This window comes from Gallinula chloropus (assembly GCF_964237585.1).
Source record: "Gallinula chloropus genome assembly, chromosome: 5".
Lineage (NCBI taxonomy): Eukaryota > Metazoa > Chordata > Aves > Gruiformes > Rallidae > Gallinula > Gallinula chloropus.
In genome coordinates this window covers 2,810,030-2,830,875 of record NC_140090.1, presented here as the reverse complement: position 1 = coordinate 2,830,875, position 20,846 = coordinate 2,810,030, and the positions used below count along the sequence as shown (strand labels likewise).

Below are 20,846 nucleotides of genomic sequence, written 5' to 3'. Positions count from 1 at the left end.
ACTTAGTGCAAAAGCGTTTTATCCCAGCTTGAGAAAAGGGTATATACCTGAAACTGGGAAGCAGCAGTCCTTCCAGCTCTCTCCCTCCTCTGTCCCAAACCAAGCACGTGTTCTGCTTCACACCAGCCATCAGGAGCACAGACCATTTGTCCTGCTCTTCCCACAGCACGTGCCCGAGCAGGGAAACATCTAAAGGCCATCTCCCTACAAATAAATAACCGCAAGCCGCTGGCCTGCGGCAGCCGAAGGCCAAACAATGATAGGAAACGGGAGTTCGCTGGGCTTGGGCTGGAGGCCGAGCAAGCTGCCGAGGGCAGGAAGCGAGCGGAGCACCCTGTTCTTCAGGGCGACCAGCGCCAACGCGTTTAATTAGGCGTGATACGCTGCGAAGGGACAACCACCTACTAACGGGGTGTCCCCGCGCCCCAGAGCAAGGCTGTAAGCCGCGCTGGGTGTTGTGGCGGCAGCGGTTTTCCTCAGGAGAGCACCCAGCACACGCCTCAGGGCTCGCAGGCGGCGGCCAGGGGGGGAGAGGGGCAGCGGGCCGAGGGAGCGGCCTCTCCCTCCCGGCCCAGGTCTCGCAACGTGCTTTGCCCGTCACCTGAGAAGGGCCGCGGCCGGGGAGAAACGCTCCGGCGGCACAGCGAGCCCCGCGAAGGTGAATTAATACTAACGGGGGTGGGACCGGGAGGCGCCGGCTCTCCTCCTCCGGCGCCAGCGGGGCCGGGCGCAGCGAGCAGGTGCCGGCGGGCGGCGCGGCCAGGCCCGTCCCTCGCACCTGCCGGCCGGCCGGCGCGGCACGGCGGCCTCCTCAGGGCGGGCGCCACCAGCACCCCACGCTGCGTTACCGAGGCGAGAGGCGACAGAGCCCGGCTCCCACCGACCTTCGCTCCGGCAAAGCGAGCACGACGCCTCCGGGGCGGGGACAGCTGCCGGGCGAAAGAGACCGACGGCCGCGGCGTGAGGGCCGCGCCCAGGGGCGGGCGGGCGAGGAGGAGGGTGTGGAGGGGAAGGGGGGGGTGCGCGCTCCCGTGCGCACACGTGCGTGTGCGCGCCCGCCAGGCGGCGCGCGGGCAGGTAGTGGGCGGAGGGAGCGAAGCGGCGGCCGAGCTCCTCCCCCGTCTCCGCCCCTCGGGAGGAGGGCGGGGCGGGGGTGGGCGGGGCCGAGGCGGAGGCCTGCGGGCCGTGAGTGGGCAGGGCGGCTGTCAATCCGGGGCGGCGCGCGGCCGCCCGGCGTCGCGCGACGGGCTGCCGCGATTGTGGGAAAGGAGGGGAGGGTGGGGGAGGGGGGAAGGGGGAGGGGGGGAGGGAGGAGGAGAGGAAACAAAAACAATCGTCCGGGCGCCGCCATCTTGGGTCCGTTCTCCACGCCACACAAGTGAATGGGTAGATATGAAATTACCACAGGGGAGCAGCAACGGCAGCAGGGTACGGAGGGCTGTTCCGAGCTGCCGGCTGGACTCGGGAGACTCTAGAGACGGCTCCTGCCGCCGCCGCCCAGAGAAAAACCCCGGGCTCGGCCTTTTCTCCTCGCCAACCCTTAAGCTGCACTCCTGGAGGGACAAAGTTGGGCTCAGCCGCGCTGCCTCCGCCGCCCGGGAGACGAGAGAGTTGCGTTCGGCAGCGGCTTCCTCGGAGCCGGGAGTGAGCCGGGGTCAGAGTTAGGGGCGAGGGTGCCGAGGGGATTCCTCCCCCCTCCACCCTCCGGCCGGGGCTCGCCTGGTGCGCTGTGTGGGAGGCAGGAGGAAAAGACAGCGGGAGCCCGGCAGCTTTCTCCTTTCCACCCCTGCTATTTCTTATTCCTTTCTCCTAAAAGGAAAAAAAAGCGAAAAAAAAAAAAAGAAGAGGCAAGAACTGGATTGAGGGGTGCGGGCGGGGGGGGGGGGTGTGTGTGTGTGCGCGTGTGTGGTGTTGGAGGAGGGTGGTGTGGTGGGGTGGGGGGGGGGAGAGGAGAGCTGCTTCGGGTCTCCGTGAGAAGAGCGGCGGGGCGGGCGGAGGAGCGATGTGTCCGTGAGGAGTTCGGGGGTGCGCGTCGGGCAGGAGGAAGGAGAGCCCCAAGCCCGCTGCTCGGGAGGAAGAGACCCGCCAGCCAGCCAGCCAGCCCAAGCGCCGTAGGAGCCAGCCCGGAGGGAAGCCGCCGCATCCTCCCCTGCGCCCGCCGCCTCGCTCGCCTCCTCGCTTCCAAAGAAGCCGATTTCTCCTAGAAGCACGGCAATCAAGGGAGGAAGGAAGGATTTGCCACAAAGAATATATCACCCTCCTCCCCAGCGGCTGGATACTGCTTTTTTTTTTTGCCTCCTCTCCACTCTTGTGTGTTTAAATACCAAATATAGCCTCTTGGAGGGGGGGGGAGGGGATGGAAATCTCTTAGAAGAATTCGAAATCTTGCTGGGATTCGGGAGTGCTGGTGTTGGCACGGCCCGGCAGAAGGACCGCGGAGACTGGGGAGAGGAGGGGAGAGGAGATGCGCGGCTCTCGCTGACTAGAGATCGCCACTTTTCGGGAAGCCCGAAGGTTGGTTTGTTACCAAACTGTTGGGGTTGTTTCCCACCCCTCCCCTTTCTGGGTTTTGTTTTTTTTTTTTTCTGGGTTACACTAAATCCCTCAGCATTATTAAAGAAAAACCGAAGTGTTGCCCACGCGTAGCTGGTGGCTTTGCTCTTTCAAGGTAGTTTTTTTCATCAAGAAACGGACAAAAAAAACCCCAAAAAAACTTCCTCCCTTCAACCCGGAGGCTTTTGAGGTTTGAAACTGAAATGGAGCTACTTTTCTCTCAAACACTACGTGTTGTCTAAGGGGAGCCAGGACGGAAAACCATCGTGTTTACTCATTTCGATAAGACTCCCCGGCACTCGGCACCCACGAGGGATGATGCTTCACGGAGCTTGATGTGGAAAAGCGGAGTCGGAGGGTGCTCAGAGACTTCCTCGTGTGCAGCAGCTTAATTGCTGACTACTTTTCTTTTTTTAAAGTGGATTCGTAGCATACTTTTATGAATTGAATTTTGCCACCGTTTGTACAGAAGCCAAATCACACGTGTGTTTTGAAACACGGTTCCAAATACACCCATCCCTCAACCCGGATTCTCACTCAGAAAGAGCCGGAGGGAGATCATCGGTGTCTAAAATCTGATTTTACTGTTTTATGAACATTCATCTGCTGCAGAAATGTTGATATAGATTGCTTTATAACGGGTCAGCAAGAAGGGAGATTTTTTCCAGCTTGCAGGACCTAGGAAACTGGATACTTAAAGTCACTTAAATGTTTTAACAGCATTGGAAAATGGGAGCTGCTACTAAGTTGGCGTTCGCTGTTTTTCTTATCTCTTGTTCTTCAGGTAAGTGAATGCTTTTTGTTGTTTTAGCCTTAAATCTTTGGGGTGGCCAGCACTGGAAAGTTCGTGGTAACTTTGCCGGTTGATATGAATGAGGAGATATCTTCCTATTTTTTTTCCGGATGGCCAGTGTTTGGGGAGGGCAGCGAGTGCAAGGGCAGGAGCTGTTTTCATGGTTATTCTTAAAAATGCCTAGTGGGATCCCTTGAAACGCGTGGAGTGCTTGGGTTTCCCATCAGTTGCGTGGAACGAATGTGGAGACAAAACCACCCAGTGTCACGTACAGTAATCTGGCAATGCGGTTGATCGTGTTTCACCGAGGTTTTTTTTTAAAATAAGAATAACCCAACTGAAATACTCTTTAACTTCAATTAGAGCTCTTACTCCGGACGGTTCAATGGGGAATGGCAACCTTCCTTAATGCTTCATTAGCTTAGAACAGGTACTGCTCTGGAAAGCACTGGCTCCTCTTTTAACGACAGCAGGGGTGCGTGTGTGGGGTGTGCACAGAATTAGGCTGAAAAGGCGGAACTTTCAGTTTCCAAACAGTAATTTGCAGCCCTTTGGTGTTGTGCTGCTCGATAGGTCACTGCCTTGTAGAGCAGAAAGCTGCTACTGCTCTCTCCCAAGCAGCAGAAGCCGGGTTTGGAACACCAGCTCTGAGTCCTGAGAAGCCAGCGGGGTGCGAGGACTTCCCCACGCTCCTTCAGGAGGAGGATGGTTATGGCAGCAACCAGTGGTTGGGAACTGTTGGCTTGAACCTCCATCAGTTTCACAGAAAAACCCCAACCACCTTACAACGAGCTGTGTGACAGATCTAATATTTGTTTACATGCCATGCTTGGCACTTTCTGCTTAGTTTGAACTTGTACGTACTCCTCTGTGTAGGTTTAGAAACACTTTGTGGTGGTCTTGCAGAAGGTAGACTTATTTATCAGTCTGAAAGCTAGCAGGAGAGTGCTCAGCTTTTCAGTCTAACCAGCCTGAGGGGGGTAATGAGATCCGTATAGCAATGCCCTTTTAAAATTTCAGTGTTATAATGCACAGGATTTTGCTGAACAGGACGTTTTCTTGTGGTTAGTAAATGGATAGTCTAGTCTTGTGTCTGTAGTGGTATTGATCAATTCCGTGTGCACTAAATGTGCTGTGAAATGGCGAGGGCTGCCAGAAATAAACCAGAAAAAACCCTTGTCTGACTTAACCAGAGAAATAACAGAGCACCTTAAGCACAGACAGGTTTTGGGGTTGGGATTTTTTTATTTATTGGGGTATACCACTTACTCCTCTCTTGAAACAAACCCAGATTTCTTCTAACAGCTTTGTCTTGCAGTAGAAGTTAAAACTTTAATCCCCCCCCCCCCCCCCCAATAACTTGTTTTTAAGTTACTCGAGCAAGATTCCTTTCAATTCAGGAATATTTTCTGTAGGGAAACTTCCCCCTCACCCCCCACTGACAGCTTCTGAAAGACTTGGTGCCATCTGCTCTTCGTGTCTGTCTCCCCCTTCCATGTCCTCCTTAAGATCCTTTTTCGATCTTGGTAAAGCAAAATGAATGTTCCTCTTGCCTGTGAAGATGGAATTAAATCTTTGCTAAATGAGCAGGAAACTGCCTGCAGTTGGACTGCTGCTCATGTTAATGACATTGTTTTGATGGCTATTCCAGTATAGCACATTAAGTGTTCCGGAATTTAACAATTATTAAACTATTTTCTACTCACCTAAAGTTTGAGTACACACAGTCCTGGCCCGGGCCTAAAAATAAATAAATTCAACAGTCAGCTTTTGTTTTCTTTATGATCAAAATTAGAAGATTATGTAAGCTTTTAGCACAAAGTACAGGCATTTTGATAAGTAGGTTTCTTCTCTTCGCTGTGACTTGTTCTGGTGTAAAATCATAACAGGATCAATTTACTCTAACATCGTGGTCAGAAGAAGTTGTTTCCTTTACAGTCTTTAGTGTGTGTGGGGGGGGAAAGCTTACCCAGGTGTAAAGATGTCTTGTTTGTCTTCCTCTGGCATGCGGTGACCAGCTACTCATGAGTTTGTGTATGTCAGGGGGCTGGTGGTGTTTGGTTTTCTGTATTTACTACTTTATTTTTGTATGCCACTCTTTTCTGCTCTTCTTTACCCAGCCAATTAATACTACTGCTCCTTAAATAGGTGAAAATGCTGCAGGATTTTTTTTCTAGGTGGTGGGTGTGGATGTGGTCTTCAGGTTGTGAAGGCACTTGGGTGAGCTATCTACCAAGTGCCGTGTGAAATCCTGTCAGTGTGCTTCAAATGGATAGGAATTTCCAGGGAATTCAGTCTAATAATCTTTGTGAAGGGAGTGAAAAACACTTCCCCTTTCTGACTAAGTATTTGCAAAAGAGCATCTGTGTTTTGTTATTAGGCTTTAAAATATTTGTAGATGCTTGGGTGAAAGTGGGTGTAGGTTTGCACCCTTTTGTGCTAATACAAAAGAAGGAGATAAGTGCATATTAACTAAACATAAAAAGCAAGTGCCTGGATCCAGGTTCTCCATGTGGCCTCTAATACACATTTTTATATAAGCCTTTGTGTATTTTTGACTGCAATAAAGAACAAGAAGATCCCGAAGTGATAATAAAATACTTAGGAAGAACTGAGTTTGCTTCCTGTACCTTCCTGTAGGTGAGGTGAGATTGTAGGTGAGCTTAGAAAAAAAATAAAAAGGAGTAAAAATAGCTTCTTCATCAAAGAACACTTCAGATATTATCTATGTTTCCCCCCCCCAAGGAAGCATGCTTCTGCCTCCTCAAGTTTTTGTGATTCCTCAGTTACATTTTATGAAATACCGGGAACAGGGAGTGCGTATTTTGTAACTTTCTGTGATGTTTCAGGGTGTATCTACCCCAAGCAGCTGAAAATGTGGGAGATGTTGAAGTAGCTGATGGTCTTTAACCCAAATTTTCTGTTGTATGTGCTGTCACTTCTGACATCTCCAGCTTCATTTTGTTGTTCCTATGCTCCCTGTCTCCCAAACCATCATCTCTTCTGAGCTACCCACTCTGTCTTTGGTACTTGGGTGGTCCATCATCAAAGTAGTTCCGCAGCTCTAAGTCTCTTGCAGAGGACAAGACCTACTTGTTAAAACTCACTTAAGCTGAATTCATGATAAAAATCACCTAAGTAAAAGGAACCACAGCAGAAAAGTCTCACTCCTCTCTTTTTTTTGTTGTTGTTGGGGTTTTTTTCCTCCCCTAATACTAACTCTCTTTCAAGCCACTCAGGTCTTGAGTAATTTTGCTGAAGTAAATTGCATGTCCAGTATCTTTGTAGTTAAAGTAGTGGTTTCACTGCATGGGGAATGTTTTATTTGATTTTCATTTATTTTCCTGCCTCACACTGATTATTATTAGGGGGAATGATCTTTAAAACTACAACACCCTACCCAAAAAAATCCCCCATCCAGATACAGAATTGTACAGCCCAAGGTATTCCTGTGGCTTTAGAAGGTGGATTGTTAGCTGTGCTGAATTTGAGGGAGGTGAGACTTTTTAATTTTACTAGTGTAGCATTGGTTTTGACTGCCCTTTCATTATTTATTTGGTAGCAGGACTTGACAATCCTTCCAAAGGTTTAGTATTGTTTCTGAAACTGCCTCTTCTGGTATGTTCTCTGCAAGCTGTCTGTGAGTGTGGTTGAACTCTAATCATGTTATTGCACAGGCAGAGCTATAAAACACTTCAGACTTAGGACTGCCTTTAAAGTGAAATTCTGCTCAAGATTGCTTTGTGTGTGTGTACACTTGTCCTGTGAATCAGGTTATCCCTGGGCAGTACTCCAGCACTGTTGATACTGATGCTGAGAGTAGGATTTACCAAGTGTTTCCAGGCGTGGATACATTTACCTAGATGGAAAGGTTTTATAGTTTAAGGAGTTTCGTGGTTGATGTTACAACTTTCATTACAGATCAGAACTGTTACTAACTCTGTGTAATCTGTTAATACTTAACAACAGTTACAAACACTAGTTCTTCTGGGTTATGGAAAATAGCTGTGCTTGGGCTAAGGCAGCATTAGAGCATGGAAGTGCCATTCCAGCGGATCTCTGCTTGACAAATGTTTGCAGAGAGATGCTGCTGTCATGGATTTATTTGCATTTCTACTCTTCAGACACAAGTCTGTTCTAGAAAAAGCTGAAGTATGTGTGTCTTCAAAGGCTGGATGCTGTGTAAGTTGCTGGGGGAGGTGTTCTGTGTGAGGAGAAAGCAGTTTTCTGCTATATGGGGGTGCAAGAAGGTAATCACTGCTGTCAGAATGTTTTTTCTCAGCTGGTTTTAGTGGAGAGTATTTGAATGGTATTTCTTTTTTTCTCTCTGGGTGAGAAAGTCTTTAGGTGACAGGTTCAGGTGATCTGCAAATTAGGATAGAGAAATACTGGGTTGTTCCCTCCCCCTGGATTTATTTAGCTATAGAGGTTCACTTTTGTCATAGCATTAGTTTTAGGTAGGGGGAAAAAAACCTAACATTAACCCCAATGCTTTTAGTTCTTACTGAATCCACCTTATCTTCCAACTCCTGTAGCTTATTTCTCTCTGAAAAATGGAATATAGCTCTACTTCAAATTGTCATTATGGTGCTTGTAAGTATAGGGTCTGCATCTCTTAAGGAAATGGCAGTACCATCTTTTTATTCCCAGACAAATGTGGTGGAGTCTTCTGGAGACCTCTACAATTCATAGCTGAGATACAGCAAGTCTTGGGTACTTATTCCTGGGAAGTCATCTGGAGAGAGTAATCATTATAACATGGGCTGTAAAACGATAGAGGATGACAAGGAATCTGATTGTGGAAGGAGATTTCTTAGTGAAGGGGGGTGGGGGAATGCGTTTCCACCGCTTAATTAACAGAAAGCAGATTAATGCAAATGTCTGCTTTAGCTGGTTGGTAGAATACATGGTCTGTTAGCTATCTGATGTTCCTGAAAATGAGAACTCTTTAAAAAGATCAAGAAAATTATAAATTTTACAGCCAAGTTCTTGTGTGATGAAATCTTAATGTGTTTTTGTTGCCTTGGTGCTTAAAATTCAGCACATCTTACTTCCTTTTATTTCCATATGGAAATTGAAGTGTTGTTGGATGCCAGTGACTTTCTGTGGCATCTCCTATCTTCTCTCCCCTGCACTGTCTGTGTGGTGGTGGAGGGTTTTTCTTAGAAACAGTCAGTGACTACGCTGCCAAACAGCAGAGCATATTTAGGCTTAATCCCACAGAAAATGAATATTTACTGCCATATTGTTTACATTGCATGTCTTTGTGGCTAAGAATCCTGAATCTACGGTAGATACATCAAATACCTCAATTGTTGGTGGAAAGGGAGCAGAGAGTGGTAAATACTGCTAAGGCACCATTCCTTAATGCTTCCAGAGTGAAGCAACCTTTGAAGCAAAAGCTCAGCATTCATGGGTTTCTCCTGAATTTCTGAGTTAAAGCTGTAACTGGAAGCAAGTACTCTGGCTAGGGGAAAGAAAATAGACAATTCTCTTACTAACTGGAGGCATAACTCTTTGGTTATGTGGTTAGAGGTATTTGAAAAACGCTTGGAAATGAGGGAAGCCTTTGTGGGAAGACTTACCTGTTCCTGCAGCCAGCAGCAGCTGGAGGTAGAAGCTGGTATTGTTGTTGGGATGGGATCTGCTGAGGCTGGGCATTGGAGGTGTGAAGTTCTTCTTTGCACCCACCTCTTGCTGTCACAACACACTGGATTACTGCAGATAGCGAAAGAATGTTCCTTTTCTCTTCTTATCTACCTTAACTTCTGGTCCACAGTTCCCCCAAATTAATCCCATTTCCAGACAAGGATGAGCAGGAGGGTTGCTTCTACCTCTGTCTTTGCACCCTCCTTTGTGATGCTCCTCCTAATGAACTGTGCTGCTGCTGCTGCTCTCAGGCAGAAAGGGAGAGAATGAGCGAGTGACATACTTACCATTGTATTGGTGCCAGCAAAGGTCCCAATGACCTAAAATCTCACTGACTTTACAATGTAGCAGTGGAAGAACAGGAATGCTTGTGTGTATTGCCAGTTCAATGTGTCATTGATTTTTTTTTAATTATTATTTTTTTGAGGGTACAGTGAGTGTTGCTGAATTCTAAAAACTTTCCTTGTGAAAGTTCAGTTAATCTTGTCTTTTTGGTTAAATTGGTGCAAGGTAGTCTCTGTCAATCAGGACACAGTCCAAAATTGTAATTAATTTCAGTGTTATTCTAGAGTTACTCACTGAGAAGGCTTATTAGTAACTATTAAACTATATTGACTTGGCCTTCGTATGACGTTGAGAACCTTTAGTTGGCAAGAAGGGTACGTCTTGTTGAAGTAATTTAAATTACTAGATACCACCTTTTGAGATTGCTTATTTTGTTAAGGTCTAATTTCTATTTTTAAGAGTTTATATGAAGCTGCAATTAGGTGGTAAATCAATTCAAAATGCTGAAACCAAAATGTAATTAAAAAAGCAACCCCCTGTATACTCTTAATTGTGATGGGCGTTTCAGAGATGCCAAAATACATTTTTTTGCTTTTATTACCCTTTTCATAAGGGAAATGTTGCCTGTAGCTAATGTATTGAACTGACTGAAAGGAAAGCGACTTAGAAAGAATCAACTTTTCATAAATGCTAGATCTTAGTTAAAATTAAAACCAATAATACATCTCAAATTCATTTGTTTTCTGAACTTTGAGACAATCATTAACTAAGGTGAAATTGGGAAAATGAGCATTGTATTTTGCATTCAGAACTGGTAGGTTTTGCTTTATAATCTCATATGCTGTGCACCTAAATGAGGCTGTTCTCTCAATTAGGGAGATTCTACCATAAGGATGGCAGCAAATGAGTTAAGTTTTGCTGTTAATTCTTAACACTGACACAGTCTGAAGCTGATGCCTGAAAGATCACTTGCAGCATCCAGTTTCATTTAAAGATTTTCTTTTCAGAAAGTGTCTGTACAGTTATTTTTAAAACTGGGAATAAGAATCTATATTGCTCAGAATGTGATTTGCTTTTCTGCAGATTTAACTCTGTGTGTTCCATTCTTACATGGTATGCCTTAAATGTGTTCTTATTTCACCAGAGAAGCGTTGATTTGTCTTTTTATAGCTGAAGTTGCAGAGTTTCTTGAAGCAGATCGACTTTTTAAATTGGATGGTACATCTGTCCTGTTAGGGACATGGAGAGTGATCAAAAATGTTTAGGGTATTGTTTCTATATATTCTGAAAGACACCAAAATTTTATGAGGGTATGTTTATATACAGTTTTTAGTCTAGAAACAAATGGAAAGGGGTAAGGCAACTCAGGGATATTTTTTAAATTATTATTTTTATCAAATTGTAGAATGTTTTAGAGGTGATCTGTGATTTGCCTCTTGCCTTGTTAGTGAAATGAGGCTGCAGAGGTAACACAAATACCAGTTTACTACTAGTGCAGCTCTGGTACTGTTTTAGCTTGTGCCCACTGGGGTCTAGGGAGATGACACACAAGCAGAGTTGGAGGCACAGGGCGGGCAGGGGACCAGTATCAGGAGGCAGCACAGTCAAGGCTTCACCAGAACTCCTGCAGCTTCAGCATGCCCTCAACTCATATCTGAGAGCATGGTGTACATACCATCAGTATGCTGAGAAAACAGAATGGTTTGCACTGGGTTGCAGCCAAGAAGCCAGCCCATTACCAGCTTCTGGGGCACAGGAAGACCCGTGGAGCCGTGAGGAGAAGAATGATGGACAAGTGCTCTGCAGAATGGACATGCTCAGGCTGTGGCATGCAGCCTGATGGCTCTGTACAGGAATGGGGGCTTCCTCTCCGAAATTATTTTGTAGAAACACAGGAGCACAGAGTCATTTGTATCACTGGGCGACCTTCTCCAGTGCCCTGCTCAAAGCAGTGCTGTCCACCAGACCTCCAGGTTCTCTTCAGCAAAGCTGCTGCATAGTCTGCCAGCCTGATGTACTGATACAGGGGGGCTTTGCCCACAGGCACGTCCTTACTGAACTCCGTGAGGTTCCTGTTGGTCCAGCCCTCTACTCTGGCTAGGTCCTCCTGAGTAACATCCTTGTTGTTCAGCACCCCACCGGGTGACATTGTCTGCAGGCTCCCTGAGGTGCCTTGCACCACCTCCTCCAGCCATCCATAAAGGTATGAAACAGGATGGGTCCTCAGGTTAGGCCCTTGGAGGATTCTGCCTGCCATACTTCACATCTCACCTTGGACATGTTCCTTATGTGAGTGGTTCTGTTCCAAACATGCTGGTTGGATCTTATTTACTAGCTTGAATAGCTGATTTTAACTCTGTTTCACCAGCTTCCTTCCTTTTGGTGGCTTACAAACTCCTAAGTTGGAGGGGTTTTTGTAAGCTGTGGTAGTATGACCTTATTTTTTCAGGTTCAGAGTTCTTATCTCATTTAGATAACTCTAATCTCTAAATTCTGCCTAAATGATCGTAGTGATCTCTTCTGTCAGCTGTATTTCGAAGACTTGAATTTCAATATCAAGGTGTAAATTGAACCTTAGCCTGTTTTTTAAAAGCTGTTTTGAAATAGAACCATCTTATCAGGGCATCTAATGTGAAAAACAGTTTCCTTCTAGGAATTTTGAGGAAGATCACATAAACAGGGGAGGTGGTTTAATTTTGTTGTTAAGTTAGTGTTAAGTATATGAGACAAAATTAAACTTTGCAGTAAGTAAGTGTTAATTTTAGAAACTTCTGGTAGTGTTTGTCAGTAGAGGGTACAGATAGTTCTATCCAGCTCAGTGATTATGTGATGGAAGAGTATTTCCTTAAATATTTCCACATTTCAGGGTTGAAAAACATTTTGTCTGTGAATGTTGCAGAAACTTAGAATTGCATGCAATTGTTTCAATTATTGTACTTTTTATAAAAAAACCTGGTTTTCATCATTTATGAAACTGCTTTAGAAGTAGAATAGAGAAGATCACCACTTGTTAAAATACTTTTGTTTTACTTCTCCAATCTTAACTTGCAAAACAGACTCCCAAATTTATCCCTAGGGATAATTGTATTTCATGAGACTCAACACAAAGCCTGTCCCAAAGGTTGTTTTCAGTGGCTCTTAAAAATGTTATGGTTTGATCACATTTTGTTTCACTTCGGGTTGTGCCACACCTTATGAAGGGACAGACCCCAACAAACAAACCCTCATCTAATCTTCCCCATTTAGAATAATAAAAATTAGCAGTGAGATCTTAATTTGTGTGCACCATGTATGTACTAAGAGCACAATTTGGATCCATGAATAATTTGTGAGAAGATTTAAAACCACAAGATCATTGTGTTCCCATTCCTGGCCCCAGATAAATTCCTCCTCTCTTCCCCAAATAAAACAACAACCCCAAATTCAGTGGTGAGGGGTGACTTACCAACACTCTGGAAAACCCTCTATGAAAAAAAAACCCAACCATTCTGATGGATGACAAATAAAGCCAGATTAATTGCAACTGGCTTTTGTGCTCTCAAAATGAGGGAATTGTTTGAGAAGTTGAATTTAAACCCCCCTTTTGTCTTTCCTAAATGATATGTAAATATCTCTGTAAAGTAATACTCTTGAGAGCAAATTTTACAGTTTCCTTCTAATGAGATTGTTGGAATGATTCAGAAGATAGAATCAAATGTTCTCTGGACCTGTGGCAACAGGTACCCTAGAGGTTTTGTTTGAAGAAGGGAGGAATCTTCTCTCATCCCTTACCCTGCTGTGTCCTGCCAGATTCTGTGAGGGCAGAAACTTCATCCTTCCTAGCATCCCTTAATAGACTGAATATATGCTTTTGAGACACCTAGACAAAGTCTGTATAGCAGATAATTAGCAGAAAACCCTGTCAGTAATCCAGCTCTTTAAATTAGGAAGAATTATGATTGGAAGAAGACTCATCTATGGTACATCCTAAGCAGAACCATTTTCTAATGACCTGTCATGAGGATTCAGCCATAAAATAAATCCAGTTTTGGTTGTTTGGGTGGTAGTTCTGTGGTTTTAATCTTGAGCCTAAAGAGTGGTGGCAATATGTACCAAAAGTGATAGTTTTGATATTGCTCTAGCACTCTGTAATAACAGAAATCAGGTAATTCTTGGCTTTTATGTAGTCAGTGATAAATAAAGTTTAGAATTTGGTGAAACATCTTCTCTTACAATTTTGGAAGGAGGATGGTGCCTGATAGAGTGGGATGAGCATTTTAGGTGGTGATTGGTGAAGACTTTCTAGAACTTTTCTTTGCCACAGTTTTTTCTGAAATTTAGTAACTCTAGAAGTCTTCCCCTCACTATTATTTTAAGTGTTTTGCTGTTGGAAGCTCTTTCATTCCAAGTGAAGATGAGCAATTGTATCTGTGTATAAAACTTCCTGGCATTTTTTTTTCATCAGCATAATCATCTTGGTCAAAGTATGAAGCTTCTTTCAACAATTGATATGTAGCACACCACACAGTTAAAATCATCACTGCTGAGTGCTGGTGGACTGCAGAATGTGAGAGAAGATGCCAGTGACAAGTTCTCATTTCTTCATGTGCAAGAGTGAAAAAAACCATGTGTTTGAACTTGGTTTTGATAGACTTTTGGGGTATTTACATGCTGACAAAGTATGTTCTGGGGGGAGCTTCAGTTGACCTTCTGAACTCTTCTCCTCGCTGTCTTCCTTCTAGCCAAAGTCAATCTTAACATTTTTCTGAGAGAAGCTTGTCTGCAGCCTCAGTGCCTGTTTGAGAGACATTATTCAGGTGTGGACTGACACATTCACCATGCAGTGGGTCAAAGACTCTGATAGGAACTCCTGGAACATCACTAACAAACTGCAGAATCCTTGTTGCAGAAACCAAATGAGTGTCTAGCATGTGTCAGACCTTGCTTGGTGGATGGTATCATTAGTCAGGGTATTTCAGTAGAGAAAGTGATTTGGGAACAGAGGTTCAGTAATGAAATGAAGTTTCAGAAGTGCCAGCAAAGTGCATGCTTTTTAATTGTTCTTCCAGTAGTTCAGCTTCATAAACCAGCTAATTAGCTACTACATGTCCAAAAGGGTTATTTCAGTTGTACCTATTGTTAAAGGTGACAGCTGGTGACTCTTAATGTAGCTGTTCAGAGCAGCTTGTCCTTCAGCCAAATGGGGGGGAAGGTTTCCTTCTGTTGAGCAAGTCCCTGGTGTTCTCCATGAGGTAGACAGTTATGTATGGTAAGAGGCTGAGGCTTTCCTTTCCCCAGGCATCTCTGGGGTGTCATTACTTAAAATTTCTGTTGTATGGCTCTTCTAGGTTATATTTCTACCTTTGAGCTAGCTTCTCTATGTGACATACTGTGAAGAAGATCTTAAAAATTACACATAAAGAAAAAGATTACATGGTAGGGTCCTTCCAGTGTTTGTGTCTTGTCATGCTGTCAGCTTTGATTTGTGTAGAGTATTTAAGGAAAAGTGATTGGAGAACAGGGGCACTGACAGTTCCTCTTCTGTGTATCTTCTTCCTCATCCACATAACCACTTCATGGTGAAGTTACACTTTGGTGGTTCAGCCCTGTCATACCCCAACCCTTGTGGGGTATGTCTGACACTCTGCTGGGTTGATTCAATCTGCTAAACCAGCAAAAGTGACTTGAAAACAGCAAGTAGCTTTCTGAGGAGTATCAGATGAGGATGAGAGTTAGGTTAAGAGATAATAGGAGCAAGGAAGGAGATGGGGTGGAATAAGGGCTGGTGGTGAATCCGTATGAAACTTAAGGAAATTAATTATCAAAGGCAAATGACACATCAGAGTTGGTGAATACAGCCTGTTCGGTATATGTATTGGGTAAGAAGGGGAAAATAACTAATTACCATATTTAATAACCTTCATCTTTAAAAAAGAACTTGCATCTCTTTCAGAGTGGTTCTGAGCAGCTTGGTGCATGCCAGTTGTCATAGGACCTTTTTCCTCTTCCCTTGCTCTTTAAATTTCTACATGTCACATTATTCTCTGGGGGCCCTGAACGAAACATTTCTGTGTAGAGAGGCAGACCACTGCCTCTTGCACCATTGCTCATCCTCCATTTCACCAATACAGAACCACTGGGGACTTCCATATGGACAGATTAAGCTTATATATGAGAGAGTGTGAAATATTTACATTGTCATCATTGGCTTGAGCAGCACCCTCCTCCTTGCACTTGTGGATGTTTCACAGGTAGCAGAAGGCAAAGTTCCCATGTCACAAACTGGTGGAGCTGGAAGTTGCATCTGCAGAACCTGATTCAAAGGAATAGGTGAAAAAACCTCTCCCAGGTTCATCTAATTGTCAATGATTAATGATTATCTAATGCTTAAGAATACAATTTAGACTATTTGCAACAAAACTGTGGTTGTGTCTAGTTGGTGGTACACAAATTTTAACCACAAGTTGTCCTGGAAACTTATTTGCATACGTTTTATGCAAAAACTCTGAAAAATTCAGATCTAAGCAGAGACTAGACAGCTCTCTCAGCTCTAGAAATGACAGGGAAGAATGTAGGAGAGGCCCTTAAAAATAATGAACCTCATTTCATAATGCTGGAATGTTCTGCCTTTGAAACACTAAACGTGGCAGCAACAATTGTGTTTATAGAAAATAGCTGATCTGGTGATTTTTACATACTGAGTAAACAGCCTTGAAGCACTCTAGATCCAGGATCCCCATCTCCCCAGCCTGGGAGGGCTCCATCTCCTGAGCATCTTTCAGTTTCCAGGGTGTGGGGGGGAAGCATTTAAGTTCCGGGTTACCTGTCACTTGTTACCTTTGCAGATATAAACGTCTCTAAGCCAGAGGAGCCAACTGCTGGAACCAGGGCAGGCAGGAGTGCAGAACAGTTATCAGGTGTCCTTGAATCGACAAAAGCCATAAACCAGGGAGATCTTCCAGATCCAGGGTATGGTTCCTGAAAGAAAAGGTGCAGGCTCTGATAAGGCAGGGTGAGATTGCAGTACTTAACACTTCATCTGCTAACCAAGTCTTTGGGGCACCTACCTAAACTCATCAGCCTTTTGTTACACTCCAGTGTGAAGTCAGCCTCAGGCTGATCTTAGGCTTTGTTCAGACATGGTGTTGCTTTTAACCTTTTCCTGAAGACTTCTTCAGTATTGAAATCCAAGCATGGGCAGCAAAAGTGAGGAGTATATTAATGCCCGGTAGCAGTGCTCTGAGATTCTGAATAAAGCATGATCAGAAGTCCAGATCAGCCTCAGAAGGCTGGAGGAATCTCAGCTTAGGTGTTAAATAAAAAGTTACCTTCCTATTTCTTCCCAGCATTGGTCTTCTCCAGCTCAGACCAAAACATGCCCCTCTTCTAGAGAAGAAGGAAGCTCATGTGTCTGGGCTGCTATTTCCAACATCCAGTTCCTTTGATGGCTTCCAGTTAACTGTGAAATTTAAGTTGCTTTCTGAATAAAAAAGCAGAATTTTAAAGCCTTTTCTTCCCTGAGGTGGTGGTGGTGTCTGCTGAGGGTGTCTGTTTTAATGCAGTGACTTAGTGCCACCAGAAGCTAGAGGCCTAAATCTACATTGGTCTTTTCTGTCCACCTTCCCTCTGGTGAGGCTGTTCATTTCCCTGTGAGCATAATGTTCCTTTCTTACTTTCCTTGGCCAGTACACCTTTCTGTTCAACTCAGCAGAATCTCTATTGCACCCCCCAGTCCCTCTAAGTTTTGAAGGAAGGACAAGATAGTGGAATTAGAGAGACAGATGAGGTGCTAGTGAGGTCTCTGGCTCTCACACTCTTCAGGTCCTTTCCCAAACAGATGCAGAACATCAGATGCAAGAGCACCTTGCCTGTCTTTGCTAGACTAGTCTTTGGCACCTTGGAACAGCTCATCTGTACAAGAAGGGTGACAGAGCCCTGGTGGGGCTGATGTGGGGTGCCCTGTGACAGAGGCAGAGGGGAATGGCAGTGAATGACTGTAAAATTCCCTGGGCAGATGATCTTCAGCCCATAACTGCTCTGAGACTGTCAGGGTGATTGAAGCCTGGGCCCTCCTTCCCAACTGCTGAGCTTTTACCCATCGAGTTTTTACGTGGGCTTTCCAGTAGCTGCCTTGTACTAGAGACTCAGCTCTTCTCTAGTGTTCCTGAAAAACAAAACAAACCCCAGCAAACAAGCAATATTGGTAGTGTAAGGGGATGGCCTGGAGCTTGGGAAGGATGGGCTGGGTGGAGGTGTCAAGGCTCAAAATACAACTTCTGTGGGCAGGAGCTCTGTTTGGGCTCTGGTTCCCTACTCGTTTGCTTAGGGCTACTCTCCACTCTGTGGTTACAAGTCCCATATTCCTCTACTGCCTGTGCAGGCATCCTGGATACCCAAGTTCATGGCATTATCAGTCTTGATATCTACATAAATAATGCTATAGCCAAATAAACAATTCAAGAGAAGAAACATAGGCAGTTCCAATCTTACATCCACCTTACTTGTAGAACACAGCTGTTCCCTCTTAACTTAGAACATTTTGCTCAGGGTGAAGGTAGGTGTCAGTCTCTTGTTCAGTTTGGGCTTTTTTTTCTTTTTTTTTTTTTCCCCAAGAAAGCTTTTGTGTTAGGGAAGAAAAGCCTAGGATTCCCTGCATTGTCCTGAAAAACAGCCAGCCTTGCCACTCCTGGTAGGACAGAATAGACCACTCCTGAGGGAGCTAAACAGAGAAGTTGAGTCACTCTTTCTGTTTGGCCACTGATTTACCAAATATTTGTTGACTGTCTTGATTACCTGTAGGTAATCATTGTCCCTGGGGGGGAAGCAAACAGTTTCTTTCCTCATTTGACAAGGCTGTTCTCCTGTTGATCTCAGTGATACCTTTTTAACCTGCTCATTTAAATACTCATTGTCTACTGCAGAGGAAACACCTTGAGCAGGCACAACAGGAGAATTCTCCCATAACTTTTTTGGGTAATTGTGAAGCTTTGGTGGTGTTCTAGACTCCAAGGAGAATTCATTGCTGATAGAATTCCTCACTTGTCACAGGACCAACACCTGTTTCTGCCTGGGCAGAAGCCTTCTGCTGTCAAAGATAACATCTGGCAGTATAAGCCCTTAACCTTCTGTTTATGGTTTCCCTTTCTGAGTAAGATACTCCAAAAACTTTTGGAAGTTCTCTTGAGACACCAAGCATCCATGTAACGATGATTGCTGGCTATCTTAAAGAAAACACAGCACTAGAAATACATCACCATTACCCTCATACCTTAAGAGGCTTTATTTTACTATTAGAAATGCATTCCTTTCAATGTGTATTTTTTTTTTCCAATAACTAGGAAAGGCAAGATACATATGAGTGCATGTATATAGCTTAATCAAAACTAAATGTAAACAGCTCAATCTACTTGCAGGCTTTCTGCTCTCTTAGAAGTGTCCTAAAAATTCCAAGCGTCAGGCTGGAGGATTCAGCTTTTAAGCATCAGTCTTTTTTAAATCAGGTCGAGAGTTTGAAGTGAATACCCTAGATACAAGTACTTAGCAGTAATTTCTCCATCCCAGTCCATGCCAAGGTACTACCTCTGTCTGATAACTGTAGAAATGCATTAGGGACCCTTTTGGGGCTGAGTACCTTGATAACGTGTCTTTTCTTCCTGTTCAGCCTGCTGGCCAGCTGCTTCACATCAAATCCAGTGAAGTGATTGATGAAGGTACTTTGAACAGCAAAAGTACATTTACTAATGATGGTAATGATGGGTAATTAAACTGTAGAACTCTCTGTTTCAGAACATAGGAAAATAAAAAATGGTGTTTCAGATGGACAAATTCAGGGAGGATAGTTTGTTCAGAGGTGCTTGAACTCAGTCTGGATGGGACCTCTGGATCAAGCAATTCCTGATGGCTGAACACTCCTGCCCAAAGCTTTTAGTTAGACCTATGGTTAATCTTGTCTGATGCATTTGAAACATTCCCTTCCAAAGGATATTTTTGATAAAAATTAGGCAAACCTGTATTTTTAAATTCTTTTAACCTCTGTGTGATCTTTCACTGAGCTGGCTACCTTAATGCCACGATGCTTCACTGGAGTCCATGAATAGTAACCACTGTGTGAACACGTTTGATTTTTCACCTCTCCCAGATATTTTTGTAGAGACATGTCTTTAGGAGGATGACATTAAAGAACTGTTCCTTGCACTCAGGATTCCCTTTCACTTTGCACCTGATCTTGTGTAAGTTCTGTCTCCAGAGGAGGGAGCGGTCCTTCCCCTCCCTAGGCCAGGCTTGTGCTGGACCCAGCAGTTGTGTGGCAGGAGGGAGGGAGTTGAATCAGCAGTTGCAATCTTGGGCAAAGTTCACTTTGCTTCCATTTGCCATATGGTTTTGAAAAGTTAAATTGTAGCTCATGTTGAAGAGGTGATTCTGGAGTCGTTTCTTCTGCCCAGTCCTGAAGGAGTATGATGTCCTTTAGGGCATGAAGGGGATCAGAGGATGCAAGTAAGGCGGGTTCTGAGCAGTGGAGTCTCTGCTGGTAAGCTTATAGGAAGTGCTGGGCAGTTCACCTGCCCTTGTGAGTTTGTGGTATCGATCTGAGGCAGGGTGAATGTCTGAATTCTCTTCAGGCTCCACGTGACTGAGGCATACAGCGTCAGCATATTCACTGTAACTTGCTTATTCTGCGTGACTTTAGTCATAGTGGCAGTGAAGACATTGCAGGTGGTATCGGTGAATCCAAAGGGTCCTGGGTTCTTTTTGAGTTGCTTTGATATGTGGAATTCTCTCCTGCTTCTTTATTGTCAGTTGAGCAAAACAGATATCCGAACTAGTTTGTGTTTAATAACACAGTCTGTGACTTGTGCTCCTGGTTCAATAGAGATATCTTTTCCCTGGTCCTAAGAATTGTGCATTTTAGAAATTCTGGTAAAAAAAAAATCTGTTTTTCTAGTTACCTCACCTGGATCATCGATGATCTGAAAAGGTTCTTCATCCTTTGTACTCTGTGCAGCTTTGGGGTGGATATTCAAGGATTTCTGTTGCTAGCTTTGTAAAGCCTTAGTTGATACAGGGTTGCCTACGGTAGTCCTGTTTGCCAAAATGCTGTGAAACCAGAAACGTGGGATAACTACTGGGTGTTAGTCCATGGTATAGTCCATGAAGGGACACTGCTTTGCCTTCATGAGCAGGGGGCAGAATGCTGTTTCCAAGGAATCCTCTGAGAAACTGGCATGATTGTGAGCAGCCATGTAATTTCCACCATGGCTTAAGGTGGGGATTGGGAACTTCTAGGAATTTATGCTTGGTAGAGGACAATGCCAATAGGCAGAGTTCTAACTCAAGCTCCTTACTGTCTTCTGGGCAGCATTGTTTTCCTCCCCTACTCAAAGTGTCTGAGATTCTGCTACTTTCTTAGTGTTGTTGAAGACATCTTAGCAGATAACCTGTCTGGCAGGTGCTCTCAGAAATAAACCTTTGGGGTATACCCAGAGTCTTGTTTGCCCCTTTATATTCAATAAGCAGGAGAGATTGGGACCATTGTCTCTGGGCAGAGGGAGTATATATGGAAAATGTGTTTAAGGCTTGAGGCTTCTAT

At 44.5% G+C, this 20,846-nt stretch overlaps 1 protein-coding gene across 1 annotated transcript in view; it reads left to right on the top strand.

Moving 5' to 3' along the window:
• The first annotated feature begins 1,356 nt into the window (after positions 1 to 1,356).
• Positions 1,357 to 20,846, top strand: part of ACVR2A (activin A receptor type 2A) — a 65,538-nt gene continuing 46,048 nt past the window's right edge. The window contains exon 1 of the mRNA XM_084264988.1: positions 1,357 to 3,337. Coding sequence (XP_084121114.1) covers positions 3,283 to 3,337 — 55 coding nt within the window. The 5' untranslated portion in view covers positions 1,357 to 3,282. The remainder of the gene's footprint in view (positions 3,338 to 20,846) is intronic.